General features: G+C 35.1%; 1 protein-coding gene across 7 annotated transcripts in view; it reads right to left on the minus strand.

Annotated features, from left to right (window-relative positions):
* The window catches only part of LOC105832565 (dopamine receptor 2), a 285,344-nt gene continuing 261,376 nt past the window's right edge, over positions 1–23,968 (minus strand). For 2 of the 7 annotated variants that reach the window (XM_036288180.1, XM_036288140.1), the window contains one exon: positions 6,049–7,124. In XM_036288180.1, the coding sequence (XP_036144073.1) occupies positions 7,091–7,124 (34 nt within the window). In that variant the 3' untranslated portion in view covers positions 6,049–7,090. Of the gene's footprint in view, positions 1,208–1,278; positions 1,482–1,545; positions 4,013–5,077; positions 5,221–5,317; positions 5,470–6,048; positions 7,125–23,968 lie in introns of those variants that run through there. The other 5 variants (XR_004963619.1, XR_004963618.1, XR_004963620.1 and 2 more) reach the window with 5 other exon arrangements.

The following is a 23,968-nucleotide window of genomic DNA, read 5'->3' on the forward strand; positions in this document are numbered from 1 at the left end:
TTTTTACAATTATGCGTCAATTGTAATAGTCGTGAGAACCGACGGCGTCCGCGCGATAAACATTCTCCGAAAAAAACATTGAACGCCGCAATCGCCTCATAGAACGTGTAGCATCTCTCTTTTTATATAACAGCAAGCGCGCGTTTGTATTTCGCAACGCTAAATCCATTCTACATACATGTCAATTACTATAAGTCGTATACTGTACACGAGGGCGCCTCGCGTCTCGCGAACGACCTTAAAAGACACACAAGCCAAAAATTGACCTTTGTTCGACGCGAACAAAATAAGTTTTTCACACCTCCACGGAAAGCCCTACTTCCGATGCCAGTAGAGCAGGGCGAAAATGACCTTTCATGCTACGTTGATGTAGCGGGTAGAAAGTACTCACTTATGAAAAATATCTTGTGCATGGGAGAAAGCTTTTTTTTCAGACTCGTATGATTGCCACCCAAGCAGAAGGCAAACTTCACGCTCGTCTAAAAAATGTCGCTTTCTCCGCTAGATACACAATATATTATTCTTGCAATATGTACAGTATGTACACTCTCATGTTCTCTTTGTCATTAACACAATTCGAATAAAAATTAAAATGTAATTAAATTACACAAATGTAATTAAATTACACAAATGTAATTAAATTACACAAATGTATAATTAAATTACACAAATGTAATTACATTACGATAGTATAATTTAATTACTTTGGACATTCATTACAAATGCTCAAACAAATTAGTAATTCAATGGTGTTTAATTACAAATGTTCAAAATAATGTGTAATTAAATCACATTTAATTATTCATTGTTTTGAGCATTTTTAATTTGGTAATCCCATTCTCTATGGCCCATCTCTGGTATTGAAAGCGTCAATTATATCTTGACGCATTTCTCGTTCTGCGCCATTACGCGTATATTCGACTAAACTTTTTACGTAACCCCATAGAAAAAAGTCTAGTACGTTTAGATCCGGCGATCGTGATGGCCAGATGATTTGACCACCTCAACCCATCCATTTATCGGGGTAACGTGCGTTCAAAAAATCGCGAACTGTTCGGCGAAAATGCGGAGGAGCTCCGTCGTGTTGGAAAATCATCTGTGCTCGTATATGTAGCAGTATATCTTCAAGAAGCACAGGTAATTGATTTTCCAAAAAATCCAAATAATTTTCGCCATTTAGACGCAGCGGGAGAAACACTGGACCGATCTGAAAATTATTGACAAAAATATTTGCATTTATCAGCAAAAGAAAATTACTTACATACGATTAACACTTACTACTTGGTTCGCGATCATTCCTGCCCATACATTTGTGGACCATCTATATTGAAACACGCCTTGACGAACGACGTGAGGATTTTCTTCTGCCCAATATACATTATTGCGGGAATTAAAAACGCCGTTTGGTGTGAACGTTGATTCGTCGGACCAAAAAATGGATTTATAAAAATCTTCGTTCCGCTGACATTGCGCGAGAAAGCCTACACATATTTTATTAGTATACGCTAGAAATATCGCGAATAAAAAAAAAACACTGACAAGTACCTTCAAAAATAAACGCGTTGTTAATAATCTCCCGGCAATTGCAGACATGTTCGTCAATCCGCCAAAATCGTCGCGCGCCACGGTCGGTCGTGCCCACCTTGCCTCCGATACGCCGGGCCTTTATTGGCTGCGGTTTTCCGAAATCGATTTTCGCGGAACGCACGGCGTGCACGCCGTCGCTGGCTGATCGATCCAAGCGCGGTGGTCGATACTGTTGGGCCCCGTGCACGAGAATTTTGGCGCTTTCTTCTGCGGCAGATTTTTCTCTCCTTGCCGGGCGCATCCTCCGCTACCAGAGCGTTACCTCCTCCTTGACGAGGGCGTTCACGGATTATAAGCTGTTGCTATCTCCGCCAGAATTTATGCGGGATCGCAGTCGCCCCGTCGGGATGCCGGCCTCGCGCGCCTTTGCTGGATCCTGAAAGCGTGATTCGGCGGCAGTATCGAAATTCTCACAAGATGGAAATTGTAGGCAAGATAAAGGCGGTATTACCTGCGGACCCCCGCTCAAAAAGGGTCTCCGTTACTCTCTCGATGTCCGCTTACTCTGCGACCTCCGGAAAGATTCTCCGACGAGACGAAACGTTCAAAAATTACAAGATAGATCGCTGTGCCGCATTTGCAGGGCAGCGCTCGCAAAAATCTTAACGATCAATGAACGGACAACATATGGGACTTCACAGACACAAAAACACGAGATAATACGCTTTTGCATCCGTTCCTGAGCGGGAGGACGCGTGATGTTAACGCGTAAGGGCCACTAAGACCCTTGTGACGGACAGCAGCCTGCGGCTATCACGTTACAAGTTTTAATCGTTTAATTCAGACATGATAAAGAACGATAGAACTTTATGTCCGCCGAAATTGTAATATATCTGATAGAAACGTATAGGAACAATTTCAGATTAATTCATATAGAGTCTTATAGAACTTGAATCGTAAATTACATATTCAGTACGATAAGTAGATGATCATATAGAAAAGTTGTTGAGGGTCGAGCGTACCGGATTCTCTCCGTCGAGCGAAAGGCCTTTGCTTTGTTTCGCGCAAAACAAGATTGCGGCGCGAAAACCGACGGCGCTAATCCTATGGCAATAACATTACCTTATATGGGCATTTCTTTGCCACTTTCACGATCGGAGGGGCGATAGCGATCCACGGGAAAGGGGGGCCTCCGCTTTATCGGGGCGTTTTGCGAGTGTTTTTCGCGTCCTGTAGCCAGAAATCGAGTCAGTATCGCGATCGGATCGCTGTCGCTCTCCGAGTTCGTACGCTTGCATTTTTCTCATATCCCGCGTGCTCGCGCGAGATCCACGTGCCCGCGAAAATTCCGGCGCTAAGCCCACTCTCGCTCGGGCGAATTGTGCAGCGAGCGCGTCTCCAATTGAGTTGAGCTTTATTATAATTTTATATTTTAATTATACGTGAAGTGTTAACGTCCTTGAGTTTCTTTTATTTTCCCGCCACTTTACGCCATCCTTGCTCCCGCAAACGCCACGGTCGTGAACAAAAGTAGTCGTATTAAGATAATCATATAAAGTTTTAATCGTTTAATTCAGATACGATAAAAAAACGATAGAACTTTATGTCCGCCGAAATTGTAATTTATCTGATAGAAACGTATAGGAACAATTTCAGATTAATTCATATAGAGTCTTATAGACTTTGAATCGTAAATTTTATATTCAGTACTAAGTAGATCATATAGAAAAGTAGTCGTATTCAAATAAAATTTTAATCGTTTAATTCAGATACGATAAGGAACGATAGAATTTTGTAACTTTTCTGGCAGGAAATCTAGTGCCGGATAGAAACGATAGATTCAGATAAAATCATATTAAATTTCTATCAAATTTCTATCAGTTTCTATCGTACTTTTTGAGCAGGGGTATTATTACAGAAAATTACAATTAATACGTCAGTAATTAGTCACTAATAAAATCTTATTAATACGTTGTAAAATGATCAATTAACTGATGTTATTAATTAGTCAAGAATATGACATCGGAAATATGTTGTAAGATGAATAAATGACTGACGTAATTAATAGGTCAAAAAATGACGTTACTATTACGTCTTAATTTGGTAACATGACGTTCACGACCTCAAATGACAAATTATTGATGTCCAGTGGACGACACCTTGCTATCTGGATATTTATCGATTCTTCTAAGAGAAGCTTGAAAACAGTGTTGCTGCACAATATTAATGTATATCCCTCCATTCCTGTAGCGCACTCGGTAGTGATAAAAGAAGAGTACACAAACCTGAAAACAGTTTTTGAAGAAATTAAATACACAGAACATCGATGGTAAGTTTGTGGAGATTTGAAAATTCCCACCATATTATTGTCAACAATCAGGTTACACAAAAAATCCGTGTTTACTATATAAATGGGATAGTAGAGATCGAACGAACCATTACATAAATGAAGAATGGCCGACAAGGACGTCTTTGCAACTTGGATCTAAAAACATCATAAATAAGCCGTTAGTTAAGCTTTCAAAAGTTCTTCCACCTCTTTATATCAAATTAGGACTCATGGAACAATGGGTGAAAGCTCTGAATAACAAGGGTGAATGCTATTAGTATTTACAAGAAAAATTTCCCAACATTTCTTATGCAAAATTACGGGAAAGAATTTTCGATGGACCTCAAATAAGTAAAATGTTGAAAGACGACAATTTTGTTACCAAAATGAATGAAGACGAAAGAGCAGCATGGCTGAGTTTCAAAGGTGTCACAGAAAATTTTCTAGGAAACCATAAAAGTCAAATTTACAAAGAAAATGTAGCGGAAATGATGGAGAACTATAGAAAACTAGGTTGCTTAATAAATCTTAAATTGCATTTCTTGGATTTTCATATTGACTTCTCAGAAAATCTAAGTGATAATAGTGAAGAACAGGAGAAAGATTTCATCGGGGCATTAAGGACAAGGAGCATCGATATCAAGGCAAGTGGGACGCTCAAACGAGATGTCTCTGTGAAAAGGAAGAAACGTAAGAGAAAGCCATTGCACAGAATCTTTGAAAATAAAAGAGTTAGATATAAAAAGGGTGTAAATTTTCTACGCTATTCATTCACAGAAGCTCAGTGTTATGAGTGACACACTCATAACGATAAGGTGTCAGTAACACGATGACGTAAGTCGGTCAGCTGCAGTCAGCATCGAGCGCATCGCGCGAGGTTTCGCGCAATCCGTTCAACAATTAGCGCAATGCTCCTTAGACAGCACTTGCTGTCTAAGCAATAATTTGGAATACTGACCGATTTACGCCCTCACGCAATTCTCCCCTTCTTTCGATCCAACTACCGAATTATCGGATATATAAACCGGCGAAAGAAGGTGAGGAGCGGGTCAATCCGAAGTAGACAAACTAAGACTACACATGACACTCTGCTTTGCGGGGTCGTGGACAACGAGCTCATAGACGCGACACTCTGCCTTGCGGGGTCGCGATCTATTCACTGTAACTGAATACAAGAATAAAAGTGTTCAATACAACTAACGGTGTAAAGTGACCAAATACCTTTTTCGCGAGATCTCTGGCAGCGATCCCAAATCGTACTCACAACGAGGGGTACAACATCAGACTTGTCATTTTTACGTATTGAATTTTCCCCGAGTAATGTGGTAACGCAAGCGTAACGTGATTTTTTTCAGTAGGGTGAACTGTAAACGGACAGGACGGAATGCTTTGGTAATTGCGGGCTAATGATATGATCGCTTCTGCGTATATCACTATATTTTTCCAAGATAATAAGCGTACCGTATACAAAAATAACTGGACGCGACTTGTCAATCTTGCACTCGCCTCTCGTGATGCAAGTGCTGCGTGCCGCTTCTCCCGCTTGCTCCCTCCACTCAGGCTCCACCAATGCACGCACAATAGACCCACGCCACTCCCTATTGATCAGTCACCTACAGAGGTGTAACGCGCGTAAATTCAAAACAGGCGGTGGACTAGCTATGCGCTTCTAAGAACAAAGCGGAAGAAGCTGTTTACAATTTATATATCTTATTATGTATTATGTAATCTTACAGACTCAATGTTATTTCGTTAGGCTTACCTAAAAAATAGAATCGTGCACATAACTCTCGCTTTTGATAAATTCGTTTTTTAGTAGATTTTATATAGAAAAAGATACGAATGTATAAAATACATTAACTGTTTGTTTAATTAAACAGACCACATTTTTATCGGTATTTGTATGATGCAATGTTTAGTTTCCAAGAAATAAGAAAGTTTCAATTTAGGAAACTGTTCCAAATTCAGTGTTCCTCTACATATATTTTTGATATATACATGTAATGTAATAACCTGTTTCAAAAATAATTGCAATGTGTTTTTCGATTTAAAACTTAATTTTTTATGTAGTCTCATCATGTGACAATTTTAACTAATTTTATCACAAGAACAGAGTAAAAACAGATATATTTATAAGTTATTTCACATGTTATTTTGGATATGTAAAAATCAATAATAACTGTAACTTAATATTTATTTATAAAAATATTTTTTAATTATAGATGTTTTAGCTTTCTGACATCTATTGAACTGATCTACAACAGATATTTATAAACATAAAGTGTTTAATGGATTATCACAAAATTGTTTCGTATATAATCTTCGAGGTCAAGCAACGTCGACGGAGATTGATAATTAGATGATTACTGATAATTAGACTGTTCTTTCGACTGTAGAAGTTAACCAATGCTATAAATAAGAGATTTTTGTAATGTGGATGCAAGTGTTGAACGGGACACGTATCCAAAATATTTTATAAAACATGTAATATTTTATATAAAAAGGTTTCAGAAATATTATTAAAATATTGCTGAAACTTTTTAGCAAGGTTGAGGCAACTTTTAAATGAATTCGGACAGTGAAACGTTGCAGAAATATTGCAGAAATAATCGTAAAATATTTTGGTAATATTACTGTAAAAGTGTAATGTTTCAAATAAAATGTTTTAAAAATATTACATGCCGAGTGCGTTATTTAAGCACGTTTTTATTAATGTGCAATGATTAGTTTTTGAGAAAGAATTTGCTTTAAGAAATCTATGTATGTCAACATTGGCGAACAATGCGATGTTGTTTATGCGAGCGAAAATCCAACGCTTTCTTTTAATCGATATGAAAGTGAATCCATGTTACATGGATGTTAAGTACGCTTTTTGAATATTTTGCAATTTTCATTTGTCAAGTCGTCACTTATGTCGTTTACAATATTTTTCCTCTTGGTCGCAGGAATCTCGTGATAAATTATAGTCTTGGAGCACATTGGAACCTTTATTGAAGACTTCTTAATTCTTTTCAAACATTTCAAACACGATGAGTCCAAGTTTGCGTGATACAATTCTTTCAGTTTCTTTAAATCACGCTTTTACTCACGCATCACGGAATCGAATTGCTCGTTCTCGACGTGGCCCTGTTCGGGCCGATGTGTGCCGTCACATACCGGTACTGGGGAGACTACTTCCGCTCACGCATATGCCTCCGTCACTGCTCTGACTGACGCTGCTATAGCTTACGTTACTCACTTGCCCTCCTGTTGCCATTCCGGAAATATACTGAAACAAAATAATTATATTAATACATTACTTCAATCCGAACGTAATATGTTAAACACAATAGGTTATAAATCGCCTCTAATGGTCAAATATCGGATCTTAGTGATGGATATAATTAAATTTTTTAATTAAATTTTTTATTAAATTTAATTTTCTTAGCTTTATTTTAAACTGCGCCCCCACAAGGTTCGTCAGACTTAAGACACAGTAACTAAGCTAAATTTCTATGCTCAAAAGCATCTTAAATTGTTATTACACGTCGCCTGAAAGAATTGTGTTTTAAGATATACTGGTTATTGCGAGGAATAATACCATATGCCTCGTTGGTCAAATTGGTTAGAACGCTTGCACGCAATGACGAGAGATCCAGTTTTGAACCTCAACTAAGGTATTATTTTTCGCAATAAATTAATTTAGTTTTTCAGGGAAGGTGGGAAGGGGGAATTTTAAGATGCTCTTGAGCATTAATATTTAGCTTACAAGGGAACCTCGCGAACTCGAAAATTTTGATTTTAATGAAACTTGGCATAAATGTAGAGGGAGTAAATATATGAATTTATAAATTTATCGTAGCTGCCCATAAACAGTTTAAAGGGGTGAAACCACCCTTCAAAGATTGAGACATTTTTCGTTTTCTCGATATATCTCGTAAACTAAACAAAATATTAAAAAATGTTTTATACAAAAGTTTTACAATAAAAGTATTTCTATCTAACTACAGTAATTAAATTTAAAAAATTTTTTTTTTTTAAACAATTGTTTTTTAATTTTTGAAAAAAAAATTTTTTTTTTAATTTTATTAATGTAGTTAGATAGAGATATTGTTACCATAAAACTTTTGTATAAAACATTTTTTGATATCTCCAATACTTTTCGAGATATATCGGAAAAAGCAAAAATCTGCTCTACATTATGCACTGAAAAAAGCATGAGAGAATGCGATAGCACCGCGACGGAGAGCGTTAAAAAATATTGTAAAGAAATTTTTTATTAAGGTTTATTTATGATATTGAATATAATATAAGATACTAAAAATATAATAAAATAAAGTAATATAAAATAATAATATTTTGTATAATATAATAATATGTAATAATATAATATAATAATGTCGCACGTGCATGCATGCTGATGTGAGTGAGAGAGAAAGAGTAAATAATATTAATATAATATAGTAATATAATAATATAATATAATATAAAATATTTATATCCAGACTTCTTGGTCCGGATCCATTAGCGGTGACATGCCAAAGAGTCGACGCAGATCGACGACATTTGCCAATCCAAATCGGCTATATGATTTGTCAATTAAGTCATTATTTCGCTCTCTGTCGAAAAGTATCGCGTCCAAAATCTTTTCTTATATTGATAAATCCATGTATGTGGATGTTATAGAGATATATCCATGTCTAGATACAAAATTAACATATTTTAGTGTGGCATTATACATTGAACAACAATATACTTTGAATCAGGGTAATGAAAATGCAAATTAAAAAATAATGCATTACTTATTAATTTTTTAATATTTTTTTATTACATTTTTAGTATCTTATATTATATTCAATATCATAAATAAACCTTAATAAAAAATTTTTTTTAAATATTTTTTAACGCTCTCCGTCGCGGTGCTATTGCATTCTCTCATGCTTTTTTCAGTGCATAGTGTAGAGCAGATTTTTGCTTTTTCCGGTATATCTCGAAAAGTATTGGAGATATCAAAAAATGTTTCATACAAAAGTTTTATGGTAACAATATCTCTATCTCAGTGCTTGAGCCTAGTTGCCCTTTTCGAGCCGATTCCCGAACGCGCCGCCTCCTATGCCCCCACTACCGCGCGCGGCTTTGACGGCCGAGCCGCCGATCTCGCCCGTACGCTTTGTCTCAGGAGCAGCTCTGTATAAGAAATAGTGCCCTGCACAAAATTCATTAAAATTACTTTAAGTAAATAATTTTTGTTTTTATAAACAAAAAAGTACTAACTTTTTTATTACTAATTTATTTTATGTAGTATAACAATATGTAAAAACATAATATGTAAATTAGAATTTTGACAATAGTTTTCCACATCATCCGTGAGATACTATTATTGATGCGTTTTTTTTTAAGTGGTTTCCCCAGTAGGCCTAATTCACTAAAAGATGAAATATAATATACAGCTTGGCAGGAAAACAAAATTTTATATATTGTAAGATATATAAAAACGACAGGAAAATTAGAAGAATGCCAAGCTATATATTATATTTCATCTTTTAGTGGATTAGGCCTACTGAGAAAACCACTTAAAAAAAGCATCAATAATAATACCTCACGGGTGATGTAAAAATTAAACTATTGTCAAAATTCTAATTTATATATTATGTTTTTACATATTGTTATACTACATATAAAATAAATTAGAAATAAAAAAATTAGTACTTTTTTGTTTATAAAAACAAAAATTATTTACTTAGAGTAATTTTAATGAATTTTGTGGTGCAGGGCACCATTTCTTATACAGAGCTGCTCCTGAGACAAAGCGTACGGGCGAGATCGGCGGCTCGGCCGTCAAGGCCGCGCGCGGTAGTGGGGGCATAGGAGGCGGCGCGTTCGGAAATCGGCTCGAAAAGGGCAACTAGGCTCAAGCACTGCTCTATCTAACTACATTAATAAAATTTTGAAAAAAAATTTTTTTTCAAAAATTAAAAAACAATTGTTTAAAAAAAATTTTTTTTTTTATTTAATTACTGTAGTTAGATAGAAGTACTTTTATTGTAAAACTTTTGTATAAAACATTTTTTAATATTTTGTTTAGTTTACGAGATATATCGAGAAAACGAAAAATGTCTGAATGTTTGAAGGGTGGTTTCACCCCTTTAAACCGTTTATGGGCAGCTACGATAAATTTCTAAATTCATGTATTTACCCCCTCTACATTTATGCCAAGTTTTATTAAAATCAGAATTTTCGAGTTCGCGAAGTTTCCTTGTTAGTTACTGTGCCTTAAGTCTGATGAACCCTGTCGGCGCGCAGTTTAAAATAAAGCTAAGAAAATTAAATTCAATTAAAGAATTATATCCATCACTAAGATCCGATGTTTGACCGTTATAGGCAATTTACAACTTATTGATATGTTTAAAATAATTATAATTAATATTTTTGTGTTGTTTGCCATTAAAAATAATTCATCGTAACAAGAATCAAAGTAATACCAAAAAGAGTTTTACAGGATAATTTCAGAAAAATAAGCGTCATTATTATTACTTTTTATAAAATGTAAGTCGTTACAAGATTACTCATTATAAATTTCAGAAAGTAACGCGTCATCGTTACTTAAAAAGTAGTTTTTGTTATTTTGTTTATTTTCCTGTAATGCTAAAAAAACATTAGATATTAACAAAAACAATTTTTGGGACTTTCGATAATTAAGACAAGAATGGTGAATGGAGGATAAATGCGAGTTAGTAGCGATTTTTGGAGTGCAGAATTTGTTTTTTTTTACTTTATTATTTTTTACTTTACTTGGTAATCACGTTTCACTTTTGCGTCATCTTCAAGGCGAGTGTTTGACTTGATAAAAATTGAATAAATTTGGCTTTTATTTTAGTTGTCAAAGTGAAATTTATTCAATTGTCATGATGTGAAACACTCATCTTGAAGAGGACTCAAAACTAAATTGAAACATTATGATCATTAAAACAGAATAATAAAATAACTAGTTCTGCTACAAAAACTGCACTTGACTCTTATTTGCACTCTCAATATTCTTGTCTTACATATTTTAAAATAATTTTTTTAAATTAATATTAAATATATATTTAATATGAATTTAAAAAAATCATTTGATTGGTATCAGGAATTAATTATATATATATAGGGTGATTCAAAATACTAAATACCATCGTTAAAGAGAATTGAGATGATTATCGATTATTGAGCGCAGCAGACGCCTCGCAGTGCTCGTGATGCCCGCGAGCAGCGGTGAGTTGCCACCCCTGCTTACCTCTTGTATCCGATTCAGGATACGTAAACTATTTCTTATTATATCTAGAAATCTAAGCTTTAGATAATTTTTTGCGAAAGAAAAAATTGACTCAGAATATTACTAAGAATACGTCTATGCAAGGACATATAGTTATTTTGAATCACCTTGTATATTTAATTAATTCCTGATATATATACAGGATGCGGCGTTAAAATCCGGACAAATTAAAGATTTTTTTCAAACATGATTTTTATTGCAAAAACGGAAAAATTTACAAATTTTTCTTTACTAACAAGGGGACCTTACGGGTCATGGATCACCGATTTTTTTTATACTTATAGGATTTGAAGATCAGTACCCGGACTTCAATTTCCTAAAGCAGTACGATGCGCTTCTCAAAAATACTCGAGAAAATCGATTTTGAAGATTTCCGATATCTGTAAGTACAGAAAATTTTAACCTATTGTTAGAGCCGCTTGTAGCCGAGCGCACAGAGCTCTAGTTTCGTAAGCGCGGAGTCGCTGGTTTGATTCTCGCTCTGGCCTCAATTTTTTTTTCATAAGTTAATAAAGTTTTTTTTTAATCCTATATCTTAACATTTATCAAATTGAAATGCTAATTAATTATTAAATATTTATTCGTTATTTTTTAAATAAAAATTAACATTTTTTATTTTTAATTACTACTTGATTGAAAATGCGAATATTTATAATAAATTAAAATTTGGTACAAAAAATGGAAAACATTAAAGAAAATGAAATACTTTTTAAGAGATTACGAGTAAATACAAAAATAATATAAAAAACAAAAATAATATATATAAAAATGGTTGTTTAATTTTTATGAGTTATTAATTCATGTATGTTATAAAATATATTAATAATAAATACATTTGACATTACTCGTCAGTATTACATGAGCCAATTTAATTTTTATTTAAAAAATAACGAATAAATATTTAATAATTAATTAGCATTTCAATTTGATAAATGTTAAGATATAGGATTAAAAAAAAAACTTTATTAACTTATGAAAAAAAAATTGAGGCCAGAGCGAGAATCGAACCAGCGACTCCGCGCTTACGAAACTAGAGCTCTGTGCGCTCGGCTACGAGCGGCTCTGACAATAGGTTAAAATTTTCTGTACTTACAGATATCGGAAATCTTCAAAATCGATTTTCTCGAGTATTTTTGAGAAGCGCATCGTACTGCTTTAGGAAATTGAAGTCCGGGTACTGATCTTCAAATCCTATAAGTATAAAAAAAATCGGTGTTCCATGACCCGTAAGGTCCCCTTGTAAATTATTTGTAAGGTCATAAAGAACACATTTACTCAATATATCCTCTCCCTGCTTGAATGACCGCCTCCATTCTCGTTCTGAAGCGTTTGCAGGTCTGTTTTAATGTGTCACGGTCCATATCAGCGAATGCCGCTTCAATAGCGGCTCAATGATGCGACGTTTGGATGTCTGATCTTGTTGGTGACCCTTTCAACCACGTTCCATACATAGAAGTCCAAAGGATTTAAATCTGGGCTGTTGGGAGGCCAGAATTATTTAGACCAGAACATGTCGACGTTGTCCGACAACCAATTTTGAACCAAATGACTTATGTGGGCGGACGTACCGTCCTGCTGGAAAACATACGGCTTTCCAGACGACACAGTTTTCATCCACGGCTTTACTACATTTGTCGGAACACGCAAATAAACTTCTTTTGTGACATTTTCCCCTTTGTTAAAGAAATGCGGTGGCATGACATCACTCTCACTGGACACAACACTTAGCACGTGAAAATTCGCCGGAAATTTTGTTCTGGAAATAATGGGACCATCTTCAGGGTCATGGGCGAGCCATCGATCATTCCTTCGATTGATTTTCGCATCGACAGTAAAATTGTTTTTGTCAGAAAAAAACATGACGCTTTCGGCAGCATTGTCTCTTAAGGAACACAAAAGCAGGTTGCAGCGTTCAACTCACTTTGTCTTGGCAGCTTCGGAAAGCATCTGTCTCACTTTCATTGTGGAAGACTTGTAGCGGAGGTCCTCCTCGACGATTCGACGCATAGTTTTTTCACTCACACCGACAACCGATAACAATTTTTGGATCGACTGCCCTGGATCGTCAAAAATCGGACGTTTTGACAACGCGCTTCTCTAAGTGAGTTTTCCTCGCCGCTGTTGCAAAACATTCGTTGGACTTCTCCGACTCATTATACTTCGCGACGACGTCACACACATTCGATCTCGAATACCCATAGAACCGAATAATTTCTGTCGCTAAGCGCCCAACGCGAACACTTTCGATAATTGCGGCTCTTCGGTTATACTCCGCACTTGGTTTCAACATTGCGATTGTTTCGAGATTATGACTGTTTAATACATGCGTCAAGCTATTTGGACGCCAATGACCATTACAAGTGATACAAAACAGCAGGAAATTCAAATTGAATTTTGTCCGGATTTTGGCGCGGCACCCTGTATATAAACAATTTTAAAACTTACAATATAAGTCTTTAAAAAACTCTTATTATACTACACTCATTTAATTATTTTAATTTTTTATATTATCATTTTTATTATCATTTATATTATTATTTTTTAGTACACTTTGATAAAAATTTGAAGCAGTTTTCGATTAGTTTGGACGGTTGTATAGGTTTTTGTGTAGTGATTAGACTCTATCATTTCACACACACACACACACACACACACACACACACACACACACACACACACACACACACACACACAAAATCTAGATATAATAGATCTTTCCTAGTTTTATTCTATAGAAAAACTGTAAAACATCTAAACTCAATTATTTAATAGTAAAAAAACAATAATTAGCAAACAAACATTATAGTTCAAATAACATAACTACTTATTTGTTATTTGTTAATTGCTATGCAGTATTGTATATACATATAGAGAATCAGATAATATTAATAGTAGCTATAATAATAGATAGTAACGAGTCGAGTATTCCATCAAACTGTAGAAATTTATGTATAAATTTCAACTAGGGTACTTATCTTCACAGTTAAAATTACAATTAAATTGTAATTCACATAAATTTTATAAAAAATTTTTATTTTTTAACATTAATGTTTTAAAGAATGCATTTCAATTATTATCGGAAAATTTGTAGTTTACGCCATCTTTGATTCATATCATTATTTCCAATCTATTTTTATTAACAGGGTATCAAAATGTACTCATTTTTTGTTCCTAGTGTATACCTTTAATACCTTATTAATAAAGATAGTGATAAAAAGTAATGGAAAAGTAATGAAAAAGTACAAATCAGAATAGTTAAATGTAAAATTCTATCTGGGTAGCTGCTTTTTCATTCTACATTCGTTATTTTACACACACGCACGTAAGTACGCACGCACATTGAAAATTAACAGCATTAAGAGGCTTAGATGGATTTAAAGTTTAAAAATACAATTGTGTGTGTGTGTGTGTGTGTGTGTGTGTGTGTGTGTGTGTGTGTGTGTAATAAAACGGCATTTACATTATTCAAAATGGTTTAGGACTATAAAAAAAAGCCTCAGCTTCAGCAGGACATCATGCATTCATTCAAAAATCAATGCCGTTTTATTACAATAATTGTATTTTTAAACTTTAAACTCAATTATCTCGAAACATTCTTTGACCTTTTTGCCACAGTAATTTTAGAATAAAGAATAAATCAACCGATTGACTTGAATCTTATTTTTAATAAAAAAAATTACATTTTGTAAACATTGTACCTAAAAATTATACAAAACTTTTTTTGTTTATATAACAATTACTTTTTTAACTTTTTTTAATTTTTAGTGTAATTTTTAAAAATCTTTGTTCGATTTTGTTTGTTTTAGGTACTATTTTACAAGGACAATCTATAGTCTATACTTTAAAGTATAGACAAATAAAGAAAAATCTGCAATTCTAACAAGTAACACTACCTAAGTGCTACTCACCGATTTTCATATGCTTAGAATATGTTGTAGTCTAGGTCAAAATAAGAGACACGTATTTTCTTATACGTGCCCATACGGCCGTTGAAGTGATGAAAACCGTCTTGAAGAAAAATCAGTTTTTATTTTTCTAAGCAAATATCGTCGAAACAGTAGGAAATATAAAAAAAATTCCAAACAAAATTTTTATGGTTTTTAATGTACTTTAAAACTGTGCAATAAAATTTTTCGAAAATTTTATGTTTTTTGAAATCCTCCTTTCCCTTCTCAATTTTTGAAAATTAAAAAATTTTGTTTGTAGCAAAAGTTATAGTATATATATATATATTCAACAACAAACCCAGTGAAAACTACCCAGCTAGCAAAATGACGCAAACTTTGCGCGAAGTTTGCCGCAAACTCGAGCAAACCTTTGCAACAAAATTACGACAAGGTGTGTCCGCATTAAGCTTAGCTTTTGCTGGCAAGGCTTGTTGTAAATAGTATGACGCATATTTAATGCAAATAACAGGGTAAAATTTGCTAGTAAAGCATAACAACAAATTTGCAGCAAGAACAAGGCAAACCTTGCTATACACAATATGATAGCAAATTTGTGGCAAGAATAGAGCAAACCTTGCTGTACATAGCATGATAGCAAATTTGTGGCAAAAACGAGACAAACCTTGCTATGCACAATATGATAGCAAATTTGTGGCAAGAACAGGACAAATATTGTCGAAATTTAGATCAACAAAAATGATTATTAGACTGAAATATTAGACTGATTAGTCCAATATCAAATGTGAATGGTGCAATCATACTTGGTTCTCTGTTCTCGACGAGCCCCTTATGTTAATTCAGTAGGTAAATCTTTTTCACGAGAAATGCGCCATCTTGAGATAAAAAGTCAGAAATAAAGTTTAAAACCCGATAATGCAACTCTGTTATTTGCATAAAATGTGCGTCATACTATTTGCGACAAGCCTTGCCAACAAAAACTAAGCTGTTTACGGACACACCTTGTCGCAATTTTGTTGCGAAAGTATGCTCGGCAAGTTTTATTTTGTTCTTGCTACTAATTTGCCGTTATTCTGTGCTTAACAAGATGTCCTGTTTCTGCCATAAATTTATTGTCATGTCGTGTAGCAAGGTTTGCTCTGTTATTTGCTTAAATTTTGCATTTTATCGTGTCGGAACAAATCTTGTAATTTCTATACGTAATATTTATGTACAAGTCTTTCTCTGTTATTTGCAGCATCGTGTGATGAAAACTTTTGCCGTAAATTTGCTCGAAACTTTTAGAAAACAAAGCAACAGACAATTACTTGTCATAAAATTGTTGTCAAAATTGAAACAATCCTTGCTGTAAAGCTTTCACGATATGTGATTTTAACAGGCCTGGCTAGCTGGGTACTTAGTCAAAATGATGTCAAAATGCCATTCCAAGCAACATTTTGACGTCCGTCCGACATTAAGATAAACACACTTAACGTTGGTATCCAACGTTTTCGCTACGTCGTTTAGACTCTCTTTTGCACTAATTTGGGGAATCAAATTTAAGTTATACCAACGTTGGGAGCCGACTTATATAAGTTAAATTGAGGTTACATTTTTTCCACCAGTTTTAACATTGGTGTAAGTAATTTTTGTAAACTTTGATTTTATACACTTTGTTAGACCTAAGATTATTTTTTTACAACACGTAATATTTTAGGTATAGTTTTTGTGCTTTTATTCAAACCATATAACGGCATTGGTGTAATAAATGTCCCATAATACGTACTTAATCAATTTGGCACAAATAAAATGGCTTTAGAGGAAAAATATAGCTTGCATAGTCTTTGATACTTTTGTAATTTTGCCATAAATACACAAACCCTGCACTGAAAATTTATAACGAAACTCACTTTATTGATAAATGTGGAAATGATAGGTCAAAATTAGATGAATCTCGTCTAAAATATTCCAATTTATTAAATATTTTATTAAATAACTGAAATTTTTAAAATGTAGATTTTTATTTTTTTTTATCAAAATTACTTTAAAAATAGACATGTTGTCAAAATTAACTTTAACAGATATTATTTAAATCCTTCAAATTGTTAATAAAATGCGTTAAAAAATATTAATCTAAATATACTAGAAAATGGCGCATTATTTGTCTTCCTCTTTGAGAAATGAAAATGGCGAAGTCGGCGTTCCACACTATATCAAACTTTAACGTTGAGAATTGCGTTATAAAGTCGCTCGAAAAGTGTGGTGCAGAGTATAACGTCAGGCGAACGTTAAATACCTCTTAACGTCGGATAATAGAACTTAAACTGTTTCATATTTAACGTTGGAAAAGTGATAAAAAAAGCACGTTGTAATTTTAACGTAAGACAACGTCCAAAAAACGTTAGTATTATTTTTTAATTATAAGTTACATTTTTTAACTTTCTTGGACCGCTTACAACATTGTGATTAGTAGAAAAGTAGTCCATAGTCGGAAAGTTAACCGAAAAATGCTGCTTGGGATTGATAAAAAGACACGATGTCAAAATAATGTCAAAATGATGGCTTTTTGACTGCAAAACGTCCCATACTGTTACGTCCTGGAGGAGGGGGGAAGTGACAGGGGCCGAGCGTAACCCGTGGTTCCCCAGGAGCGTAACTGTTTGTGAGTTTGTGGGTAAAAGAAAAAAAAAATTGGATCCGGTTATAGAATATATTTTCTTTTATTATTTTTATTATTGTTCTCCCGCTTGTTTTCTTCTTTTAAGAGGTGGTGCTCCTTCGAGGGGCTTGAGAAGCCTTTTATAAGCTTCTATGGATCGAGGGGTCGCCTTGCCAGATAAGGCGAATTTCGGGAGCGTCCCGACGAAGGCCTCGTCGCTTGTTATGCGGGGGCCTTGCCGTAGGGGTGGACGGGCCTGGCGGTCCACCTTTGCGGGACGCGTGGGAGCTCGTATAGGGGCGGTGTCGGTCCCTGGGGGTAGCCGGGGCGGCGGGCGCCTGAAGGGAGCGAGGTTTGGTGGTGGTGCGTTATGGCAGGGTGGTGCCGGGGCCACTAGTCGGGTGCAGGGGGTAGGCTGTGGAGGCGGCAGCTCAAACGGGCCCGGTGATCCGTGGCGTCTCGGGGAGGCGTCGGGGGGCGGAGGTCGATCGAAGATGCGAGGATCGAACGTTCCAGCCTCGATGAGACGCCATTTTAACCGCTTGATCTGCCGCTTCCTTCCCCCTCGGCGAGACCGTGGCATGATGTCGCACTGTTTGGTTGTAAACCGATTTTATTAAAAGAGCCCATGATTATATAAAAGACACGTGTCAGGCAGGTAAATTTCTTAATAAGCGAGCGTGGTAAGAATCATGTAATTTGTGTAATGTTCCTCTCTTTCTCTTTGTTAATATTTATTTCCCTTTCTTTTAGTTTTTAAGAAATACTTTAATTTAGATGAGAAACCGAGTCAATCTGCCTAGTTTTGTAATAGTATGAGTCCGTGGGGATAAAGCGCCCAAATAGGCGAGCCCATTGCCCATGGAGTAGGGAGGGGAGTGTGGGGGATAAGCGCCCTAGTGGGCAGCCCGTACCATCCCACGGAGTGTAAGCCAGAGATCGATTCGGATTCTATTCTTACCCGTCTTGTTCGGTTTCACACGGACGCGGACCAAGAGTATGTGAACAGAGAGAGAGAGAGAGAGATAGAGAGACAGAGAGAGATCAATGATAGTTATTGTTATTGTTCGCGTAGTTACTGCCTGCCACGTGAACGACGCGGTTCTTAGTGGTGCTTTTTAGGAAATGAATTTAGGCCAAAAATAATAGAAAAAAAAGGAGAGTACCTTTTTTCTTTTGTGGGTACTGTTCGGATGCTAATGAGAGGAAGAGCGTACAATTTTGCGACAAGGTGTAGAGAGCGTGAGGGGGAAGCGCCCAGGGAGGGCACAACAAATCCCACGCCAAGGAAAGATGGGGGCGTTTGTGACGGAGAGCGCCCTATGGGCTGCCCTGTGGTGCACAGTTAGGTGGAGGGACGACGTAGGGGATAAAAAAGCGCCTTAATAGGCGCCCGTTGTCTCCTGGACACCTCCTTACCTAAGCGCCCCGGTAGGCGCTTGAAGTTCAGGGAGGAAGCAGGCGCCTGAATCGTAGCGCCCTGCTTCCAGGATGAGGATTCAGGGAAGTCGCTGTTTTCGCTTCAGAATATTTTAGGGAGCACCGAAGATGGTTTGCCCCGTATTTTTGCCCCACTTAATTTAATAATACAAGTAAGAAATTTCTTTTTAGTTACTAAGTATAATTTTTATTATAATTTTTGTTAAAGAATTATATTGAATACACAAAACAAAAAAAAACTTTGTTTTAAATAAGGTAAAGTGAGCTTACATTTGATAATTTATAAGAATGAATTTTACGGCGTTTTGTAGATAAGGGAGATGTTACTTACGCACTGTTCGGTTCTTGTTAAATTCTATCAAGAATTTAATGGTCACAATGTCGTATACTTGGTAGTAGTCTTATTTGTAAGAGCACGAAGGCTAATAATTATTACACGGATAGCACTTTCTTCCTGCAGAGTAACGTCTATGCCTACTGGCAGCGCGACTCGTTATATGAGCGAGAATGCTGCTTCCTGAGGATCTCGCGCTCCTTATATACCCCAAAACTAGGGGGTCCTAGGGGTACGCGGGTGTAGGGAAGCTCAAATCCATGGAAAATTCCGCGACAAATAGCTATTATTTTTGAAATTTTATGGTTTCTAATTTTTGTTCGGATTATTATAAACTTCGGTCAAGAGGTAGTCAGGGTGATTAGCGTTTGAATGCTTCCTTCGCCTTTCTCCTATCACCTCTGTGAGCGGAGTAATTAAACCGCATACCTTCGTAATTACTTTACTCATGCTATCTCATTCATACTTCCCGATCGGAATAATGCTCGAGCTATTGCTATCCCACTTGGTACACGCGTTCCGCGGCTGGACCGACTCTTCGGCAGCGCGAGAGTGTCACGCGTGAACCGCATGGTTGAAAAATATTCACATTACTCCAGGTTGTTAATAATGTGAAAGAGTTATAGCATGACTGCGACGGATTGCAGTATTATTAATTAACAAGGGAGTTGAGGGGTGGCGGTTGCACCCTGTCGTTAATAGCAAATAGAAAGATGACGAAAGAATATTACTCTTTTAATGAAATTTTTAACTATACGCGGCATGATTCGATGGATTTGAGCTTTAACAATTGAGGTAATAATTACGCACGTGATAACAATAAAATTAATAAAGAGTATAAGCGTAGGATGTACGTGCTGATACCCCGCGCGTCTGATTTCGTGGGGAGGGGAGCGCTCGGTGAGACGGGTGCTCCGGCGGATCACGCGAGAGCGCGGTGCGCGACGTGAGATGAAACAGGTGAAAGATTTCATCGAACGTAACACATACTTTGAGTAAATTTTGATATTGGAATCGTCAAACAGACGTCATTTTGATGTCATTTTAACATCATGTCTTTTTATCAATTTGATGGCATTTTGACATCACTTTGACTAAACTCTACAGAAATAAATTTAAAATTAAAATTAAATTATATTAAATATAAGCAGGAACAAAATAAATACAAAAATATATTACAATTTTTTATTTTAGTGTCATTTATACTTTTATTTGTACTATATCAATTGTACAATAGCTTCGTGTATTCCTTATCACGTCACATTGCATCATTCTTTATTTTATATCACAATAGATATTACAAAAGAGAAATTGTACGTATAAATATTAATTATAAAATGCTATTACTACACTGCTTAATACTCCAACCGATAAAAAAATATAGACTATAAGAAAAGATTACAAAGACTGTAATAACACTATAGAAGACTATAAGACTATAAAAGACAAAACGAAAGTAAAAACAAAAGTAATAACTTTTTAATTAAAATGAAAACAATCAAAGAGTAATAGTATAGAGTTAAAGAAAAGTATACTATAACATTATATTTTAAGCATCAGACGTATATTCAGTTCTAATTTCAATTCGCAGTTTGAAACTAACGCTTGATTTTACCTTCAGCCTCAGAAGGAAAACTATCGGGAAATCATAATTTAACTGCACCTGCACACAGAATCAATGCAATAAAAATATATTATCAGAAGAAACACACTGATGAAATCACTGATGAAACACACTTTGCTCTCTATTATTAAATTAATTTAATATTTTATAACTTAACTACACATATTCATGAATAACTGTTCGCAGAAATATCCCCTACAGCATGAAATATTGCTGCAACGTTGCAGAAATATTATTTTGCAAGATTGGAATATTGCAGAAAATATTGCTGCAATATTGCAGCAATATTCCTATGTCCGCTCCAAAACAATATTATGCAATATGTCTGCAATATTTCTGCAATATTCCCCGTAAGATTTCTGTAATATTTCAGCAATATTGCTGCAATATTTCTTGTAAGATTGCTGTAATATTTCTGAAACGTTAATGCGCAATATGAAGGAAATGTTGCAGGTGGTTAAATTAATCAAATAATATGTAAGATGTGTATTATACGAAAAACGGAAAATGAATTTATTGTCATACCGTTACGGCACAATAATTAAAAAAATTATTAATTAAAAAAGTAAATAATTAAATTAACATACACCAACGGATATCGAATATCGTTCCATTCTAGATTTAAGTAAGCATTAAAATGAAGCAAGTCCAGAAAATGCCCATCCTGATCAATTTATATGCTAGAATTACACATGCATGTATGGTTCACACATGTTTAATTAATGTATTATATATATAAGTCAGAGTGAACATCTTCTGGACTTGCTTCACTCAATCTAGTATGGGACGCAACGCTGTCGTGATTACAGAATTTGTTGCACATCTATGTATCTTTTAGCTCTAATCTTACATAAAAATTTAAAATAAAACTATCTTGCTCTATTTTTTTATTTGTCCCTTAAAACTATGTAAAATATTACTTATTGTTACTTCTAGATTAAGAAATACGGATTATACGGAAATAAATTTTGCACGGTTGCAATATAATATTGCCACAGTATTGTGCAATATCTGTTAGGAAATATTACATTTGTAATATTGCTACAATATTGCACAACATCTGCTAAGAAATATTACATTTGTAATATTGCTGCAATATTGTGCAACATTTGCTAGGGAATATTATATTTGTAATATTGCTACAATATTTCTGCAATATTGGTTATATTATGCACTATTGCAATATTTCTGCAACGTTGCAGCAATATTTCATGCTGTAGGGGATCTTTTCTTACATAAAAGTGTCCAAAAATATACACAGTGTTATATATAGTTTACATAATAATTTACAAAAGAATACAGAGAATTTAAATTCAATATACAATAATAGTATCAATAAATCCATATAGTGTTTACCCTTCACATGCCCATGACATCTTAGTCTCACTCTTTAAGGGGATGCTGGAGTTGTCTGTTTTAACAACAAAAAGATAGTAATTTTTGTTTAACAATATCTTTTTATTTCTTTTATAGATTTGGAAATCCTTCTCCAGAATAAAAGAATACGCATTGCTATCAGTCTGTGGAGTGGAATTTCCTCCAAAAACGAGAAAAAATTGTTAATTTGCTGTCACATCATAACAATGTTTGCTTAATATAAAAGATCTACAGTTTGTACCTACGAAATTCGTATTCACAGACTAGTAGACGACGAGAACAAACAGTGTCGAGTTTCGAAAATTAGATTTTAGTGCCTAATTGAGACGAAATTGTGAAACAAAAATTTAGGTTATATACGCGTAAAAAGTCGATAAGTAGAGCAATAAAAAAAAAATTTTTTTGTCCTCGATATAAAGTCCAATTCACAGATGGATATTAATATGTGTACTTTAATTCTGGAAAAGAATTTCCAAATTTATAAAAGAGATATATACAAAATCTCATTAATGATGTGCATAAATGGCTCTACATTATCGACCTCGATCAAGTTTGAGAAGCAGTCCAGCATCGCCTTAACTGTAACTGTGCAAACGTATTATTCAATTCATCCTTTTACATCTTTAATTTTACATATTGACTTCATCTTTTTACACTCTTAGTTTCATATATATTACTCAGTTTTATACATATATTGACTTTGTAATACCTTTTTGACACACGAAATATGTAAGTCTTTGAGTTCGCTTTCCAAGTTTTTAGTTTCTCTTGTTTTTCATCAAGAGGCACGGTAGTGCCTCGCGCCAAGTGTACGCGCAGCGAGGCACCACCGCTGCTTCTTTTACGCGAGACGCCGTTTGCGATTTTCTGTAATTATCGGATTCTCAATAACGGCTGAATCGATCGATTTCAAATAGGTTTAATGGATAGCTTGGATTCGATTTATATAATGAAAGTATTTTTATTTTTCCGCTACGTGACTTACAAGCGAAGATATTGCGATTAAAGTTTTTCGCTCAAGAGTAAATCTGTTTAAGAAACGTCGTAGTCATCGTCGTCGCCCGGCCGCAGGACAAATGGCGGCGGTTTGTATTTTGTACTGTTGCTTTTCGCGCGATAGATGGCTTACGAATTGACACGGAACACGAGTAATTATAGGTTTGTTCTTTTTAGTTGTTTGCTACACTAGTTTCTAACTAGAGATACTATACCAGAGATTCGCCAATGCGTTAACGATTTCTGATTGGCTCCCGTCGCTTGGGGTATAACCGGAAGTATGAGAGAGAAAGATAGATATAACTGACAGAGAAAGCCTAGCCGATCTAACCTGTCACCTGTCACCTGTCAAAAGAAAACAGAGTAAACCGCCATCGAAAACGTTATATCCGATATCCGGTTTTACCCCAAGACGGCACATTGGCGAATCTCTGTTATAGTATCTCTAGTTTCTAACTTACTGCACCAGTGCAGCAGTGCAGTGAAAAAGAACAGACTTTTGGTCTG

The sequence above is a fragment of the Monomorium pharaonis genome, chromosome 1 (assembly GCF_013373865.1).
Source record: "Monomorium pharaonis isolate MP-MQ-018 chromosome 1, ASM1337386v2, whole genome shotgun sequence".
In the NCBI taxonomy this organism is placed as follows: Eukaryota; Metazoa; Arthropoda; class Insecta; order Hymenoptera; family Formicidae; genus Monomorium; species Monomorium pharaonis.